The sequence below is a fragment of the Solanum lycopersicum genome, chromosome 6, assembly GCF_036512215.1.
Source record: "Solanum lycopersicum chromosome 6, SLM_r2.1".
Classification (NCBI taxonomy): Eukaryota; Viridiplantae; Streptophyta; class Magnoliopsida; order Solanales; family Solanaceae; genus Solanum; species Solanum lycopersicum.
The window spans coordinates 42,709,936-42,729,413 of NC_090805.1; the positions used below are offsets into that span (position 1 = coordinate 42,709,936).

The 19,478-nt window shown below is 32.3% G+C and overlaps 3 protein-coding genes across 4 annotated transcripts; 1 reads left to right on the plus strand and 2 right to left on the minus strand.

Moving 5' to 3' along the window:
• Nucleotides 1-949: 949 nt before the first annotated feature.
• On the plus strand, nt 950-6,866 carry LOC104648069 (pentatricopeptide repeat-containing protein At1g56690, mitochondrial-like). The gene has a single exon (XM_010324484.4). It carries the CDS (start codon nt 1,184-1,186, stop codon nt 3,296-3,298), a length of 2,115 nt encoding a protein of 704 aa, XP_010322786.1. The 5' UTR covers nt 950-1,183; the 3' UTR covers nt 3,299-6,866.
• Nucleotides 6,867-10,010: 3,144 nt separating this feature from the next.
• LOC101268695 (beta-fructofuranosidase, insoluble isoenzyme CWINV3-like) lies at nt 10,011-12,777 on the minus strand. 2 transcript variants are annotated; one of them, XM_069299293.1, is made up of 7 exons: nt 12,655-12,777; nt 12,125-12,298; nt 11,348-12,027; nt 11,080-11,238; nt 10,736-10,980; nt 10,544-10,634; nt 10,011-10,445 (listed from the first exon to the last, which is right to left on the minus strand). In XM_069299293.1, exons 1-7 carry the CDS (start codon nt 12,710-12,712, stop codon nt 10,266-10,268), a joined length of 1,587 nt encoding a protein of 528 aa, XP_069155394.1. In that variant the 5' UTR covers nt 12,713-12,777; the 3' UTR covers nt 10,011-10,265. The 2 variants fall into 2 exon arrangements, with proteins under 2 accessions (XP_069155394.1, XP_069155395.1); XM_069299294.1 differs by having other exon boundaries at nt 12,486-12,749.
• Nucleotides 12,778-13,500: 723 nt separating this feature from the next.
• On the minus strand, nt 13,501-15,961 carry LOC101252296 (large ribosomal subunit protein eL15). Its single transcript, XM_004241869.5, has 4 exons — nt 15,809-15,961; nt 15,027-15,193; nt 14,336-14,533; nt 13,501-13,943 (listed from the first exon to the last, which is right to left on the minus strand). Exons 1-4 carry the CDS (start codon nt 15,810-15,812, stop codon nt 13,698-13,700), a joined length of 615 nt encoding a protein of 204 aa, XP_004241917.1. The 5' UTR covers nt 15,813-15,961; the 3' UTR covers nt 13,501-13,697.
• Between the last annotated feature and the right edge of the window lie 3,517 nt (nt 15,962-19,478).

Below are 19,478 nucleotides of genomic sequence, written 5' to 3' on the forward strand. Positions count from 1 at the left end.
CGATATTCAATTAATAGAACTTTCAAAACAATGAGCCAATACATTTAATTTTATAAGAAGAATATATTTTTCTCCTATGTTTTCAAACATGACTATGAATTTCAGTAAATTAATAGATAAAAATTTTAACTTTAATATTTATCTTAAAATTTTAAAACTAAGAACAAACAACAATTGTTATTTTTGGATTTTGATTTAAGTTTATCTTTTTAAAATTACTTAGTTACTTAATATTTTAGTTGAATTAATACCTTTAAAATCATTTTATATTTATCATATATATTAAGAATAGGAAATAAAAAAATTATATGAAAATCTATGCTCGATATATAATATTGTTTAAAATTAATTGAGAAAACAGTAACTACAGTAACAACATAAAGTTATATACTATATTGTCTTTTATCTCCTATCATTAAAGTTTTGAGTTATGCCAGCCAATAATATTTAAAATGTACCAATCATACGTGCAAAGTTATGCAAATGAAAAAGTAATCCAAATGTTTAAATTAATATGTGAGTAAGTAGTGTTTGGTTAATGAACAGTTTAAAAAGAGTTGCCTTTTATGCATTTATTAAATAATTATCTATGCAGAAAATACTTTTAAATATTAATTAAACTGTGGGTGTGTAATAAAAAGCCGTTTATTTTGGATACATTTGGAATTGAACTTTTTCTCCAACGCATAAATTCTTTTAATTTTAATTACTACAAAAATCACTTTTACAACTTATTATTTAGTTTGTCGTTTAGTAATTTTTTAATTTTTATTTTTGAAAATGCTAGTTATCCAGTGACTTTTAGAAAGTATTATTTAGTTTGTAGTTTTAAAAAATTAGCAATGTTTGAGTATTGGTTTTCAGAATTTTGAAGATAAGAATAAATTATAAATATATTCAAATAAGAATGTTTTAACTTTTACAAAAATAAGAAGTTAGGAATAGAAAGAAAAATCTTTTTTAAAACAACACTAATATACTGTTTTAAAATATATCACTGTTAATTTTTGGAGCTGCTTAAAATTTTTAATTTGTTTCTTTGAATTGTAATTTATTATTTAAATTAATTGATAGAAATTTGAGAGATCCCCATAAGTACAATCTTCTCAAGCCTAAAGTACTACTCCGTGATAGTTTTTTTTTTATCTGCTCACAAGAACTGGAACGAAGCTTTGGTTCATAGATGCACCGCTTATTGTTAGTTCAATGTCGGAATTACTGTCACACTCAAGCAATTGCATCAAATTCTCAGATTTCTCAATTTGCTCGTTTGGGTCAAATTCAGAATGCCCGAAGGGTGTTCGACGAAATGCCCAAGAAAAATGTGACTTCTTGGAACTCTATAATAACTGGGTATTTCCAAAATCACCTACCCAATGAAGGCCAGTGTATGTTTGATCAAATGCCTGAGAGAAACATTGTTTCATGGAATGGGTTAATTTCAGGTTATGTTAAGAATAGGATGGTGAAAGAAGCAAGGGAAGTGTTTGACAAAATGCCCCAACGAAACGTCATTTCTTGGACTGCTATGGTCAGAGGGTATGTTGAGGAGGGGTTTGTTGAGGAGGCGGAAGCCCTGTTTTGGCAAATGCCTGAAAAGAATGTTGTGTCATGGACTGTGATGATAGGTGGGTTGATTCAAGAAGGGAGAGTTGATGAGGCTAGAAGGCTTTATGACATGATGCCAGTAAAGGATGTAGTTGTGAGGACTAATATGATATGTGGATATTGTCAGGAAGGTAGGCTGGATGAGGCGCGCGACCTCTTTGATCGCATGCCGAAAAAGAATGTGGTGTCTTGGACGGCCATGGTATCAGGATATGCCCAAAATGGTAAACTGGATATTGCCAGAAAACTTTTTGAAGTCATGCCTGAGAAGAATGAGATCTCATGGACTGCAATTATAATAAGCTATGTGCAATATGGTAGATTTGAAGAGGCGTGGAAGCTTTTCGAAGTGATGCCTGTTAGAACTACTCCTGCTTGTAATGCCATAATTCTTGGAATAGGACAGAATGGGGAGGTCGCTAAGGCGCGGATGGTGTTTGATCTTTTGAAGGAGAAGGATGATGCAACATGGAGTGCAATGATAAAGGTGTATGAAAGGAAAGGATATGAGTTAGAGGCGCTGGATTTGTTTCACCAAATGCAAGTAGACAGGTTTCGGCCAAATTTCTCTTCGTTGATAAGCATACTTTCAATTTGTGCTAGTCTTGCAAGTCTCAATTATGGTAGAGAGATACATGCACAGTTAATCAGAACCGAGTGTGATGATGACGTGTATGTCTCTTCTGTATTAATTACGATGTACATCAAATGTGGTGATTTCGTCAAGGCCAAATTAATATTTGACAGATTTTCTCCAAAAGATGTGGTCATGTGGAATTCTATCATAACAGGTTATGCTCAACATGGATTAGGAGATGAAGCTCTAGAAGTGTTCAGAGAAATGTGTTCTTTAGGTATCACCCCAGACGAGGTTACCTTTGTTGGAGTTTTATCTGCATGTAGCTACACTGGGAAAGTGAAAGAAGGGCAAGATATCTTTGACTCCATGAATTCAAAATATCAGATGGAGCCAGGATCTGCACATTATGCTTGCATGGTTGACATGCTTGGTCGAGCTGGTCGATTGAATGAGGCGATGGATATGATCAACAAAATGACTGCAGAAGCAGATGCAATTATTTGGGGTTCTTTAATGGGTGCATGTAGGATGCATATGAACCTAGATTTAGCAGAAGTTGCTGCAAAGAAACTTTTACAGCTTGAACCCCAAAATTCAGGGCCCTATGTCCTACTTTCCAATATTTATGCATCCAAAGGTAAGTGGGCTGATGTTGCTTCACTTAGGAAGTCAATGCAGTCTAGGGAAGTGGTCAAATCACCTGGTTGTAGTTGGCTTGAGGCTGACAAAGAAGTGCATATGTTCACTGGTGGAGAGAGCATGCCCCATCCCGAGCATGAATCAATTCTCAAAATATTAGAAAAGTTGAGTCCTATGTTAAGAGAAGCTGGTTATATTCCTGATGGAAGCTTTGCTTTGCATGATGTGGAGGAAGAAGAGAAGTTGCATAGCTTGAATTATCACAGTGAGAAACTAGCTGTGGCCTATGGACTTCTTAAATTGCCTCAAGGTATGCCTATACGAATAATGAAAAATCTTCGAGTTTGTGGTGATTGTCATTCTGCTATTAAGTTAATCGCTAAAGTCACAGGAAGAGAGATAATTCTGAGAGATGCCAACAGATTTCACCATTTTAAGGATGGGGTATGTTCTTGCAAGGATTTTTGGTGACTGCTCTGTTGCTTTGTGCATAATTCATTAAAAAGCGGCTTTGGTGCTGTGGTCAATGGTGACTTTCAATTAGCATTCAACTGTATGCATTCACATCTAATAGATTGTGGAAGAGTATCATAAAACCCACAATTGATGAGCATTTCATCTCAAATCACTGGAGATATAGTCTGTGTTTGTCGAACAAGTACAGAGGATTGTGTTGTAAACTCAAAAAAGACATTTGTGAACATAAAAGAATGCAAAGATTAAGATGGAGCTAATTTTTGTTCGAATTATAGAGATGGAAGGGTTGAAGGTTAGAAATCTTGAGCTTAATGTCTAATCTCATGCTAAACAATGTTCAGCACCAAGCCAGGCCACTCATTATTGCAAGTATGCAACCTTCAGGACTGGAGTTCCACTTGCTGGAGCTGGTTTCCTGAGCATGAACCCAGTCAGAAAATTAGCATGAACTGGGATTAGGGCTGGGAACTTAGCTTTTGAACTATGCTGAACAGACACGACTTATACCTCAGCTTGTCCTTTTTGCTATGCATTGCAGCATCAGCCATGCTGATGAACTGAAATGGCCCTAATCTATCAAAAACAATCTTGATTCCCATCTTGGCATGCTTAAATGTGTTGGCATTATTGCAGCTACTGTTATCTTCATCAGCCGCTTGGTAATACAGAGTCACACTGGACAAAAGTTCAAGCGAAGGTAAAAACTGTCCTGCCTAAGTTCACTTGAAAATTGCAAATGTTGAAAACGGGGTTTGAATAAAATAAAACCCGACTTCATGGGGATGAAATTCTGAGAAGAAAGGACTGCATTCAGCATTTAGTAGGACCTACAGGCCCATAGTGTCCAGAAAGAAGTGAAGGTATGGGAATCAAAAATATGAAATGAGCAACAAAAGTTTGCTCCTCAAATGGCACAGGAGGTACAATGAGCAGGGATGAATTCTGCCTTACGGAAGAGTGTGATAGCAATAAAATAAAGTGCACTAAACCAGTGGCTACTTCATACAGAATTGCATTATAACAACCAATTCGTAGGAATTTATAGAGAAAACTGAAGACTGGAGGAGCTTTTTCCTGAATATAGTCATCTTCACAATCTCAAGATGCTACATCGAGGTGGATCAGGACTCCATTAAGAAAGAGAAAAAGAACCAAATGCTACGTGGGGTGGGTTGAATGAAGCCTTTTCGGGTTTAGACCAAACCGCATCGCAACAGCCCTGCCCCATTGCCATCTCTACTACCTTATCAACTATGGTCGCATCAGTTGTTTAGTTAAGCAAATCTGGGCCATTAAAATTTAAATGGGAGATGTGCAGAGCTAGTGAAGAAGAGCCTGATACACTCAAGAGTCAAGATTATAGGCTTAACTGTTATTGCAGAGTGAGTTCTAGATCTCATCATTATTGCAGAGAACAAAGATCACTCCGAACACTCCAAGCTTCAAATTTCGCCCTTTGTTGTAGCTCCAACTTTCCCCGTTTCTCATCAACCAAATCAATAAGCGTGATGGCCATACGACGTGTGCGTCCAATGAAGCTTACGATTCACAAATTTAGCGTATCTCACTATGTTTAAAATCTTCAAAGATTAATAATGTATATGGAGTAGTAATGCTGAGATTAATAATATAGGGATTAGTATGCAAGGTTTATTTTTACCAAGTATTTGGTTCATTTGTTTCCCACCCCATCTTGTTTTTGGACTTTATAACAAAAACTTCTTTACAATTACACTTTTGAATTATTATTTAATTATCGGACAATATTATATTTGTTATTACCTTCTAACAACTAGTTATGAGAAAAATAATTTTATTGTCATGCCCTTTTTTCACCCTTTTATGGTCACATAAAATAAAAACAAATACAAACATTTTCTTAGAAAATGCATTATTAATGTCCTTCCTATCGGTGCAAATATTTCTTAAGGTGTTGCATCAAAATTGTGATGTTTGTAGGATGTGTGGCTTAGAGGCTAAATAGTTGACCTTACGTTTTTCAGTTGGCAGGCTCCCATTAACTGGCCCGATTTTTAAAAAAAATGTTATGAATTTTGCAACACACTTATTTTGTCAATATTCAAAATTTATTGAGCTACTAAGATTGAGTGTCCCTCTTTTATGGAAAGCAAGAAAATTTGTTATGCTTTAATGGTGGGTACATATGCATATAATGACATAAATAGTAAGACTTGATTTGATTTATATGAATATTATGATGTTGTGGCGAAATTCAATAAATGTGAATTATATACCTAACAAGATTTACTATGTAATTACTTTGGCCTGAGATAGGGTTGTTGTACCCATATTCAATTTGTAAGGAATACTATAACAGTTGAGGCACGAAGTTTTTGAAAAAAATACTACAAAAGAATTGGTCAAAGTTTCACATACTGTCAAATGCAAAGAATGTCATACAAATGTTGCAAAAGTCTTTTCACTGTTTGAAATATTGAAGTAAAAAATATTACTTTTTTGTTGGTAAACTATTTACTAATATCATATTTGTATGAATAAATTGACGGATACAAGTTGTAAGTTTTCTTGCTTTTTCTCGAGGAACTGGATGTATTTTTTCATCATATTAATATGCAAAAAATTGTAATTTATAGCACTTTTCATATAATTTTAAAATATCTAAATTTTTGTTTAAAATATCAAATTAATGTCCTTTGAAAATTAATCAAATTGGACAAATATTTCCGGACGGAGGGAGTAGTAACAAATGAAGACCCATTTATGATCACACAAGTTGTTTGATTCTTGGAGACACCTTAGGCAGCAGCAGATCTGAAAAAACAAACACCTTCAACTCTATCTCAAGAACCATTAAAATATGGACTTTTATCAGTAGAAAATAACAAGGAAAGCTCAATAACATCTTGGAAAACCCATGATCTAAATAGAATCATCATCCTAAAGGATCCAACATCAGTTGCTATGGAATCAGAAGTGATTTCACCAAAACCATTACTAAATGAACAAACAACTGAACCAACCACATCGGAAAAGGAATTGACAATTTACATTCAGAAAAAAACTAAAACTCCTGTATATGGTAAAGTACTTGCAACCAAATGCTTAAAAAAGAAGCTACTTTACAGGGGAGATCAGACTATGAGGTCGAAATCAACCCAATTCTGCCCCAAACGCGAAGATGATGAAGAAGAATCATTGTGATCTTGATGATATGATGACGATGAGGTAGGATTAGTGTGGGAATAACTTCGGTATGAATAGAGATTAGGAGGGTAACAGATGAAAGTGCAGAAGCAGAGAGCTAAACGACCAATCTGTTGAAAAGGATAACAAATAACAAGATCCAACAGTTGCTGACTGCTTACTGGTTCTGGCAAACATGCCAGCAACTGCCAAATCTCTGCTGAAATTTTTGCCACTGACACCACCAATACCCCATTGAATGTCATATTTTTTTTCACTTTTCTGCCAAACAGAATGTAATTGTGTGGTCTAAAAAGTTGGAGACCATATGGAATAAATGGCCAAAAGTGGACTTTGGGTAAGTTAAGTGTCCCAAAATGAAATTCATAAAACATTCAGATCTTGATACGCAATAATATTCATATATATTTGTAATAAATAATAGAGGTCATAATTCACTCAAAAGAGAAAACATTATTAGCAGATGCCACTTGCCATCATGATAAAACTATGGATTTATTCGGTATGCATCTCATCTAGTCTGACTCGATATAACGTTATAACCAATAATTTACGTGGAGTTAAAAAATTTTAATTTATGAATTTTAATTATAATTATTAGATTTCTTTTTTTTTTTTGCTTACTAAGTTCTTGTTATATTATCTATACATATTATCTAATTTATATATAAATTTGAGCTAAAATTATTAAATATTTTATTGAATCCGCGATAATAATTGGTGGCTATGCACAAGTGAAATTATTGAATAATTTTATTGAATCCATAATAATAATTGGTGGCTATGCACAATTGGTTATGACTGTTTGAAAGAGACTAAAAAACATAGTGTAAACATGTGGTTTTCCTATTTTGTTGGAATAGCTAACTAATCAAAATCAAACAACTCATCACAATATATACGGTGAGGCCTAGATGAGTTGGTCAATTATGAAATTAAACGAGTCAATATATTCGACATTAAAACAAATTATTCCTTGAAAGTTAAAAAAATTTAATTATTAAGTCACTCTAGTTAATTTCTTTAATGGTCAGTTAAATTATAAAAATGAATCAATAAAATCAATTTTGTATTAATAGAATCACTTCCTAATTTATATCAGCTTACCTTTTGATAAGTATTATATAGTACGATAAGAAAAAAATTCAGTTTTGATTGAGACATGCTTAATACTATAATCAACTCGTCTTTTTGACACTTCAAAATAAATCTATAAAATTCACAAGATAACGATATTATCATATGAAACCTACTTATTTAATAAAATTTTGTACTACCTCAAACCGTCTGACTCGATTTTCCAAATAATAATTGCATTAACTATCCTCAAAATAATATTCGTTTAACCAGTAATTAAAAAGGGTCTTTGGCTTTTTCAAAGACACAATTTTTTAAAAGACACGTAATTTTCTTATTAAATAGTTAATAAATCAAAATAAAGCAACTCACCACTATATAGATGTTTAGGCACTTATGGCAGCTTGTACATCATCCACACAATCAAGTCAATATTTAAAATATTTTTTCCACGAACAATTGTTTAAAAAGATGAATAAACTTAGTCATTTAGTTATTAAATATGGATTGTAAATTTGTAATAGGATATTTGAGATTTCTTAAATCAGAGATTTTAAGTTTAATTAAAAAAAAAATTACGTTAGACTGCATCAACTCATGTTATTCCATTTTCAAATACTGAAAACTAAAGTATTAACAATAAATTAATAATATCAATCACTATTTTTAGGATAAACATTTGAAAGTCCAAATGCATTGATTGATTCATTATATATATTTCATCAGTTTAATTAGGTAACTATTTATATAAATTATTATATTTCAAACTTTTAATAATGGCAAAGGCACACGATTTTTGTTTTCTTTATTCATACCAATTGAGAATTTAAAAACTTAAAAAAATTTTAAAAAGAAGAAATTAAAGTGATTGGTCATGCATTTATAATTGGAAATCAACTTTGTTTGTCCACAGGCCATTAAATCAATTGCTTCCAGCCAAATTTTTCTAGGGAACGACTGAAATAATACAAGACAGAAAAAGGAAAAGAAAACTTACGTAAATATACTATAATTAAAAAAATATTTTTTTTTCACTTAATCACTTTTAATAAAAATTTAATAAAAGTTTACAAAGAATAATTTATTATTCACATATAATACAAATTTTAATGATGAATAATACATTTTATCATTTTAATACACTTATAATACAATGTGATATTTTTTTACCAAACAAACATGATATATTTCAAAAAATAATTACTACATTAATTTAATCTAAATACGAATAGATCAGTCTTCATGTGAAGTCCACTAAACTTGGTGCATCTCAAATTTATCATTAAAAGTCTTTTATTCACCTTTTATTTAAATTGCAATCAATTAATTAACCACAATTGTGGTATAATGATTAAAAGTTTTTTATCCTTTACTATCATAAATTTTGATTTTGAATTTTAAATATGAAAAATATTCTATTAAGAAGTCTCCGTTGATAAACCTTATGTAACATGATTCAAATTAACTAGATATAGAAAAACAATCAATTAAACTTGTTTAGAAGTAGCTAAGAATTTTTGGAGTTCGAATGTCACCAAAGAGGCGAAGCTAGAACACTTCATTTCAGATAAATTCTTTAAATTGCTTAAACAATAAATTCGTATTAATAAATTCATTAAATATATAAAAATATTAAATCTAAAATTCGATTATTATCAATTTTTACTGTTATTATAAATTTTAAAAATCAATAAAGGCGGCTTAGATTGACCCAAAATATAATATGCTTCAAGATAATTAATGTAACAAGACATTATAATCAATTACTTTTATAAAATAGAAAGCAAAATTGAATATTTCTTACGCGCCATTGATCTATTTGTTTTTTGATTATTTGGATAAGTAATAATTATATTTTTATTTTGATCTATTTTGTATAGATTAATTTTGAGTGCATATGATTGCTATGTGTTTGAGTTATTCTTGTTATTTCACCTCTGTATCATAAAATGTTGCGTTAATGACTTGTATTTTCAGTCTTAGTTCACTGTTGTCTAAGTATCTCTTGAATCTGCTATATTTTTTGGTTTATTCGTTTGTGGATCTTCATCGCATAGGCTTATCAGTCTTACTTGGTTTGAGTGCTTTAATCACTGTTTGAGTCCCTCGTTTAAGCATATAGAATTATGTTCTTGCTACTAGGATTCTTGATTCAAACATGTTGCCATTTCTTTAAGATTTATTGTTAGCATAGATTAATATTGAGTGCAAGATTCAAGCTCTCTGTTAGTAATTGATTGCTGTGTGTTTGAATTATTTTTTGTTATTTTCACCTCTGTCTCGTATCAATGTTGCATTCATTTTATCAATTAATCCAACTTACTCTTTTATTCTCTCACAACTTCTTGTTATTTTCACCTCTGTCTCACAAAAAACAAAAATATCTCACAACTTCTTCGTCTCAATTTAAGTATTTTACTTTTCTTTTTTTAAAAAAAAAATGTTTCAAAAAGAATGTCTTCAATATTTTACATGATAAATTTAAAATTACAACATTTAAAATGTTGCGTACACACGTCTGTAAAGTAGATTATTGCGTAAGAATGACAAGTAAAAAAGGGCAAGTATGTAGTTGTAGTTACATAAATGCAAGAGCAGTAAACGATTCAAACAAACTTTAAAATGAACAAAATGGCAAAGACTTCTCCAAATGTTTTGGTGGTTGAAAATTTTAAAAATTACATTTTGAATTAATGATTCAATTGATGTGAGCCTGGTTTAGGCTCCAAGCACTCAAAGTGGAGATGTCAACATGTTGGGATCCATTGTTGAAAACAAAAATATGGGCATTATCATTGATGGCCAAAGTTGGATAAGCTCTTGTTGTGATGCAAGCTTTTCCACCTCCGCCAAAGCTTTCTACAATCGAATGATCAATCTGAAAAAATAGATCCTTTTTATTAGACTCCTCCCCAGGAGCTCTCACTTTATTTCTCTCTCGCTGATATGTATAATTAATTCGATAGTGAAACTTACCAAAGTTCTTAGTGATAATTTTTCTGTAAGAGGATCAATGTCCAAAAAGGCTCCATAATTGGTTTTATCATATTCAAGGCCCACAGATGACCTGCATTTCAAAAAATTTACTCTCAATCTATAAATCTACAAGTAGAAAACAAAAATTTATTGGTTATCAATGTAAAACCAAATCCAGGGTGATTTTTGTACCTTTTTTGGTCACAGCCCATTAACACAACAAACTTGTCATTCTTTTTGAAAATTCTAAAGAATATTGCTGTATATTCTTCAATTTTATTTGAGGCCAAAACTAGCAACCCAAAAGGTCCAACACCAGTGTTGGCTAATGAACCACTTTGGTTAGCTATCTCTTGTGGATTCGTCCAATTTGATTCCAGCACCTCTGCCTGCTCAAGCACCGCAATTGGAATTGAGAAGGAGATTTCTACATCAGCCTGTCGTATTATGAGTGTCAAATTAGCAAGTTGTTTTGAATTTGGACGAATAATATCAACAAAAGAAATTGACAAGCTTTTGCATAGGAAGAATTATACCTGTGCAGCAGTGACACCACAAATCTCACGTTTTAAACCAGCTTCGAGTGTTATATTTTGTAAATCAACTTTGTTTGTCCTCAGCATTTCGATTTCTTCAACAGGCCATTGAACCAATTGCTTTCCACCTTTATCCAGCCAAATTTTCCTAGGAAACGACTGTAATAGTACAAGGATATTGAACTTTAGTTTTGACGGAAAAATGAGAAGTTCAAAATTAAATTTGTCTTTGGGATAAAAATAAATGGTCACCTAAACGAATTATTACCTGAAGACCAGACCATCCTTTAATTAAATCGATTTCCTTACTTGTAGACTCATTAACCCAAGCAATGAAGATTCTCCTCTTCTTCTCACTATCAAAAAAAGATTTGGAAGCGTAATACCTTCCATAATCCAATCGTAATCCTGATTCATTGTCTACCGATCCCTCATCTGGTGTATACACATCGTTGTGATGGTCATACGCTCCAACAGTATAATAATCAACAAATGAACGAGCCACGCTATTTTTAAGCACGTGTTTTATCCCTGAAAAAATCTCTGAAATGTCAAGTCCATTTTCCCCGTCAACTAAGACAGGGAAAAAATCAGGGCATTCCCACATTGTAGTTTCACTGGACGAATGCAGAGGCCGCTCTGCTTCAGTCCAACGAATAAAATCTTCACTCTTATATAAAACAGCAGTTCCTCTGTTTTCTCTTTCATTTCCTATAACAACTCTCCAAATCCCATCAGGCCCTAACCACGCGGTGGTTGGGTCTCTAAACGATTCTTTCTCATCTTCATTCGGTATCATGATTGGATTATCAGGAGATTTAACCCATTCGACAAGGTAAGGGTCGGATGGATCTTTAGGCACAGCTAGATTTTGAAGTTGAACTTTTTGTGAATTGCCTCCGGTATAGAGTATAGCTGGTGTGCCATCTTGGAGGATCGTCGCAGAACCTGTGAAGAAATGAATTTTTTATTTATACTTGATATAATGATATCGATCTATCTCCTGAAATAATAAACAAAATATTTTCACAAAAATCGTAACAACCTGACCAACAACCGTTGATATCATATGCGTCTGAAGGCAAAAGAGCGGGAGGATGAATAGTCCAGTTGACAAGATCAGTTGAAGTAGAATGGCCCCATGCTATGTTTCCCCATTCTGCACTTTCAGGATTGTACTGGTAAAATAAATGGTAAATTCCCTTGTAGATCATTGGTCCTGCAAATATAATGACAAGTGTTCGTGAAGAAGGTATTTTTTTTCAAACAAACACGGAGGGTAAAATTGGCAAAACAATTTGCTACTACTATTACTTGACATTATATTGCTATTTAAAAGGTAGATCAATGTAATAAAATTGTAAGTTCTCTAAACAGAACATTGATGATTAGACTGGAAAACTTACCATTAGGATCTGTAAATTCAACGACATGCCATGTATTCCCAGTTCATCAGCATTACAAGTCAATCACACGATTCATCGGAACATAAATCAATTAAAAAGAATTAACTTCGACTAGATTACACAAAATTAATCATATTTCTGAAGAAGAATGAGTGTGTTAAGAATGTACCATTTATCCAATTCTTGGGAGGTTGGAAATGATAAGCAGTTCTGTAAGGCTGAGCCATGAGGAGAGTTTTACTTTCTTTTTCTTTTGTATATGATATATTGCATACAACTGAAGAGGTGTATATATTAATTTCCCATCATACTCTCTCTTGTACAGGTCAAAATATTTTATTTACAAGTAAGTCATAATATATTCCAATTAATCCAAAATAATACATTCTAATTAATTCCATAGAATATGATCCAAACCAAACCAAGACGGCTAAGTCTTCCCTTTATCTATTATATTCAGTGGTCATAATAATATATTCAGACTTTCATTTATCGTGTACAAGTTAAAATATTATATTCACCGGTCATAATAATATATTCAGACTTCCATTTATCGTGTACAAGTCAAAATATTATATTCACGGGGCAAAATATTATACTCCAACTTGTTTGTATATATTCAACGAGTAGAAGTCATTCACATCCCTAACTATTCTTTAAAAATAAAATTTGTTCACATATTATATGAGATAAAAATGTTAATTTCATAACACATTTTGATTCTTCATTTATTTAACAAGTATATGTAGCAAATTATTAAGAGGGGTGAAAATTATTAAACTTAGGATGGTTTTGTTCACTTTAACATAGTTATTTGACCTTTTTAAATTTGTTACGTTACCGGACACCTCATATCAATGTATTGAACCTTGGTTCCAAGTTTCATGTAACATCCAACATCTATTGCTTGAGTTCGAACGCAACCCCATCTCTGCATGAAAAGGGATACTTCAACACAATCTACTAGAATTTTATTTGTTTGAGATTCAAGAAACTCGATCACTGCAAGGAAATGTATACTTTCAACACAAAATTTTACTAGAAACTATTGTTTTAAGTTCAAGAGACTCGTTCAGCAAGAACATGGATACTTCAAATACAAAACTAGTTGTTCAAAATTGTAAACAGCTGAATGTTTCAAGATAAAAGGGCTAAAACCAGATAATGCAAAAAATTAAGCAAGCGACACTCCTCTCAAAAAGGTCAAGCAGATCAACGGTAACGACGGAGAGACAGAGTCTGGTTCCTTTTCCAGGTTGCCCTTCTTGAGGGGCGAGCCTTGTGGTGGAGATGTCCTCTTCCTCGGAGTCCTCTGTATTTCTTACCAGCTGAAGTAAGACCACGCAATTCTCTGTGCTTATGCACTGGGTTGCAGATCCAGTTGATCCTTGGATCATTGCGGATAGCAGCATGAGCCTGGTCAACCAATATTACCTCAAAGTACTTGTAGGTAGAATCCTGCATTGGATAAGGTTAAGGTTAACGTATTATCATCATTAAGCATGTGTAAACAAAGTCCGCGACATGAAAAAATCGCAAATTTCAGTCAGCAAAACAGAACCATTTGTGAAGTGGTGTTCGCATACTCAGAAAAGTAATTCAACCAACCTGCAAGCCATATTATTAGGAGTATATTTTTGAAGCACAGACTTCTACATTTGTGGAGCTAATAAGATAAATCATAATATAGCGCTTGCAAGGTGGTTGAATTTGTTCATTATAAAAATAAAAAAAAACACGTTTCTTTGTCTCAATTACAAATGCAGTTAACTTTGCACTCTAGCATGTGAGCACATAAAAAAAATGCACTACAATGTACGAGAAATAGGTAAAAAGGTTAAAACAGATACCTCATTAATCCAGTAGGAGTTCAGGACTCTAAGACCACCCAACTTCCTTCCAGCACGCTCCTCAGCAACAGATCGCTTGCTGCGCTGGAACTTCAATTGTGTGACTCCCTGGTTGGTGGGCTTACCATACACAATACCCTTTGAAACAGGCCTCTTCCTTCCACCACGTTTCACACGAACACGATAGACCACATAACCCTGCAAAAATAATGATCTTAATAAAAATCCTGATGTAGTCCATACTATGGGAAAAGGCAGCATTTTACATTTAACATGATAAAGAAAATATTTCTTCATTAATACTGTTCCTCAAAAGGGAACAAGAAACAGAGGAGTATGCATATGCATTTCTATCCTTTGTATCTCAAAACTGTACAGAAATAAACCAACAATGAACAAAAATTCATACAGCCTTCACAAGAAGCTCAGCAATCACAGACGTATGTCACCAACATAACCCAGAAATAGTATCAGACCCAACAGTGAGACAAATATCAGAAGACACAACCGAATAGGCAACTAATGTACACAAAATATAAAAAACTAAAGAGCATGAATCAAACTTAATTTCCACTAGATATCCAAACTCACAACTCATTTACTGAACAAATCTTGGAAAAAAAGATAAAATGTCTGTAATCCTATCATTAAGTAGATATGGAGTATATTACTAGATACAACAGAAATATACCTGCTTGGCCTTGTATCCCAAGCGGCGTGCCTTGTCAGGACGTGTAGGCCTGGTGACACGGACGATAGAAGGGAGTTGACGGTACTCCCAGCACCTCACCCTTTGCAAGAACCTCATAACATCCGACTGCTTCTTCCTCCATAGCTCCGACACATAAGTGTAAGCACCTGCATTTCCACCAAACGTCAAAAACAAGCCACTATTCTAGCAACACCAATATCCATAAATACCACTTCAAGACTCATTTTTACTTTACCCTATCCAGCTTTTAGGATAAAATAGCCACATTTTCATCTCATGCGTGCATTTGGGATAAAATTACCATTTAATCTTAATCAGAGGGCAACTATGTAGCGGAAAATGCAGCATATTCCGTAAAATCGAACTCTATAATTGAAACACCACGCATAGCCTATTAGAATAAGATATCATTTTCTTACGAAGAGTTATCAATCACCCTATACATAAACAACCACGTCCAAAGCTAGTCCTCCCACCATAGCCAGATTATAGCAGACATTGTGTGTATATCTGATTCAATTACTAGATCTACGTTTGTTCAGTGCAACAAATTCTAATGAAAATTTAATAATTTAACAGAAGCATTACAACAAAATGTCCGATTATCTAACCTAAAGAGATGATTAGAAGTAGGAACCTGTTCCTAATCACAAAAAGACCTTACACAAAACCTATAGATTGTTCATTTTCAACTAAATTTTCGACATGAATGAACACAGCAAAGAGTACAATACAGAGAGAGATTTGATAGACGAACGTACCCATTGCGTCTGCTGTTCTTCTACCTCTGTGGTGTTCGGCGTCTCTAGGGTTTTGAGTGACACGTTATAAAAAGGAGTGTCGTTACCCTCCGGAATAGCCTTTTTGGCCCATAGGCCCATTGATGATGATCAGATTTAACTAGCAATTCTACTAGGATGGTTTGCACAAATAACCCCTTTTTATTTATCTCTAATTATTCAAATATAATTTTTGAAATTGATGCTCCTTTACATCTTAGTAGATTATTATTTATATAGTTCAAAATTGAGGGAAGGACAAAAAATACTATAATGTATTATATAGTCTATTTCTAAATGAGCTCCTCGACATGTTTACAAGTTTGTGACAAATATTAGCCTTTTAGGTGTTTTTGAATAACTATCATGTTTCTAATTAATGTTAAACTAAATGATGTGAACAAATTAGTTATTTTAATTAGAGATTTACAAAATGATTATTATTTTGACTATAATGAACCTACATAAGATAGTTGATTTTTAAAGTGTTTTTGTTTGCACCCTGATTTAAGTTAGGGATCCCTTTAAGATATTGAGTTAAATATTAAAATTTATTTGGATCAAGAATTGATATATATTAGAGCCTAGCTACTATGAAAGATCAAAATTTGAATGATATATAGTTCAAATTGAAATCTTTGATTGCAAAAATTAGGTTATAATGTAGTCTAAATTATGAAATTCTTATGTTTTTATTCAAATTTAGTAGGTTTCAAACTTTAAGTTCGGCTATAAAATTGATGCACGACAAAACTTAAACTACTTTTAATCTAGTTATTATAAAATTATTTAACTTTAAATTACTTCTTTTATTATTTTATAAATCAAACATGTTTAACTACACCATCACAAGTGAGTATCAAATGGTTTGAGATAATATGTTATGGGATCAAGTTAATCCATGAGTGATAAATTGAATTCCTATTAGATAGCTGTAATATAAAGGTAGAGTTTCCACCTTGATGGGTGAAGACATTTTTTAGGTCTTTTTAAGGCCTAGTTTATTTTACTTATGCATAAATGATTTGTGTTTAGATGGGATCGATTTTGATCTATAATTAAATTTATTTTTCATAATTTTTTTTGAACAAATTGTTTATTTGTTCGGATGATTCTTTCTTGAAAAGTCATTTTTTTCGATTCTACTAAATACAAAGCATACTTAGAAGTAACAAATTTAATTGTATATATATTTTAGGCTTTATTGTATCTTTGATAGAACTACATGTAATAACTCTAGATGGTTTATTGTCCTTTAAAGAATATACGTACAATAACTATTGCAAGATAATAATCTTTCACGCCTTTCTGGTCACCGGACCGGAATCGGGTCACCGGACCGGAATGAACCGGTACCAGACCGGACCGGAATCCGTTGACCGGAATTTTGACCGGTACCGGGATGAACCGGACCGAAATTACCGGGATGGTTCATCGGTTCCGTCCCGTTCCACTATATACCGGGACGGAACCGGAATGAACCGGAACGGACCGGGATGGAACGGGACGGGATTAACGGGACGATATTTTTTAAATTACGAAAATATAATTTTTTTTATTTTTTAAGTATAAATTAATAGTTTTTAAATTTATACTATAATTTTTAACTTAAGTTTATTTTAAAGATATTTTATTAATTTTTTTTTATTATTGTTAAGTTTGCAAGTAATCTAATAAAGTTTTCAAAATTTAAATCTTTTGAAGTTTATACTTTATAAGTTATTACTTATATTTATTAATATTTATTTTATAAGTTATATTTATAACTTGTATCTTGTAAATATTAAATAAATAAAATTTGTAATTTTAAAAAAGTAAATTAAATTACAAAAATTAAAAAATATCAATTTAATTTATTTAAATTTGTAACAAATTACAATTTCAATTTACAACTATTAGTAGAGTACATAGCTTACGCAGCCACCTTCTAGGAAGGGTTCTGTTTCAACTATGTCTCGAGACTCGAATGTAATACTAATAGTTGTATAGTCCCGTAAATCCTCTTTCTAACTCAGCTAGGGATTGATTGTGATCAACTTCTGGTCTTGGTAAAGCTCGTTGACGATCTTGAATTTCAATGCCATCATCACTACCACATCCAATAGCTGAATCTATGAAAAGTTCAAATTGACTATCTAACTTTGGAAGTCCTTGATTTCTACGCTCAGCATTTATCCAGTCTCTAAATAACACTGATATCTCCAGGCTGTCTTCTGCTAACGAATATCTGTGGTCTCCAATTTGAAATCTTGCCGCGCTGAAAGCTGCCTCCGAAGCTACTGATGATCCTTGAATTGCAAGCACATCCTTCACCATCCTACTAAGTTTTGGATATTGAGCTCCACGATTTCTCCACCAATTCAATAGTTCCGGTATACCATTATCGTTTGTAATATCATCTGTACCCTGTTCAAGATATTTAACAAATTCACATTTATTAGAAGAGTCAAGACCAAGTTTATGTTTCACTCGTCCATGAGCACCTACTTGATTTGTAGACGTTTGAGGATTTTCAACATTATTTAAGAATGAATATTTATCATACATTTCTTTTGCAAAGTATTTTATACTATTTTGACATGTTACCAAATCAGGTTCTTCTTCAGGTTGAATATCTAAATTCTGATAAATGCATTCAACTAAAGCTTTTGTACCATATTCTTTATATTCGGGGTTGAAAAGAAGTGCAGTTAAATAAATTTGAGGAATAGGAAAAAAATATTTTTAAAATTTTGTAATCATAACTTCAATAGCAGAGGTGAATAAAGTATTTGTTTTATATTCAGAAAAAATAGATGAAATCTCACATATGTGTATTAAAATTTCAGAAATAGTAGGATAATATATTCCAAAAAAAAATTTAGTAGCATCATAAAATGATTTCAAAAATATTCTAAGTTCATTTACTTCATCCCAATCACTATCATTAATTTTAAATTCAGGATAAGCATTATGATTATTAAATAGCGTAGTAATAGGTTGCCTATATGCATAAGCAACTTCAAGCATATCATAAAAGGAATTCCATCTAGTTTTTACATGCTTCAGAACTTTTCTAAACGGAAGTTTAAATGCATTACAAAGTTCTTTAAATTGATTAATTCTACTACTACTATTCATATGAAAAATGTAAAAACAAGCATTATCAATTTTATCACAACTATTTTCAAATAATTTCACACCGTCACTAACAACCAAATTTAATATATGCGCGGCACATCTAACATGAAAAGCATATTTACTAATAGGACAAAGTCTAGGTTCTAGCAAATTAATAGCATTTAAATTAGCAGAGGCATTATCTAAAGTAATACTAACGACTTTATCACAAAGACCAAAAAAATCTAAAATTTCCAAACACAGTAGTAGCAATATAAATTCCGGTTTTTTTCTTTTGACAAATTTTATAACCAATAATTCTTTTTTGTAAATTCCAATTATAATCGATCCAATGCGCAGTAACAGTTAAATAATCAAAACCATTAGGACTACGACCCATATCAGTAGTAATAGCAACTCTACAATCCATTAGTTCAAAATAGGCACGTAAATATTGACAATGTTTTTCTTGAAATTCGAAAATATCTCTTTTTACCATGCTTCTTGATAAACCTTGAAAACTAGGATTATATGTTTCACGAATATAAGCAAT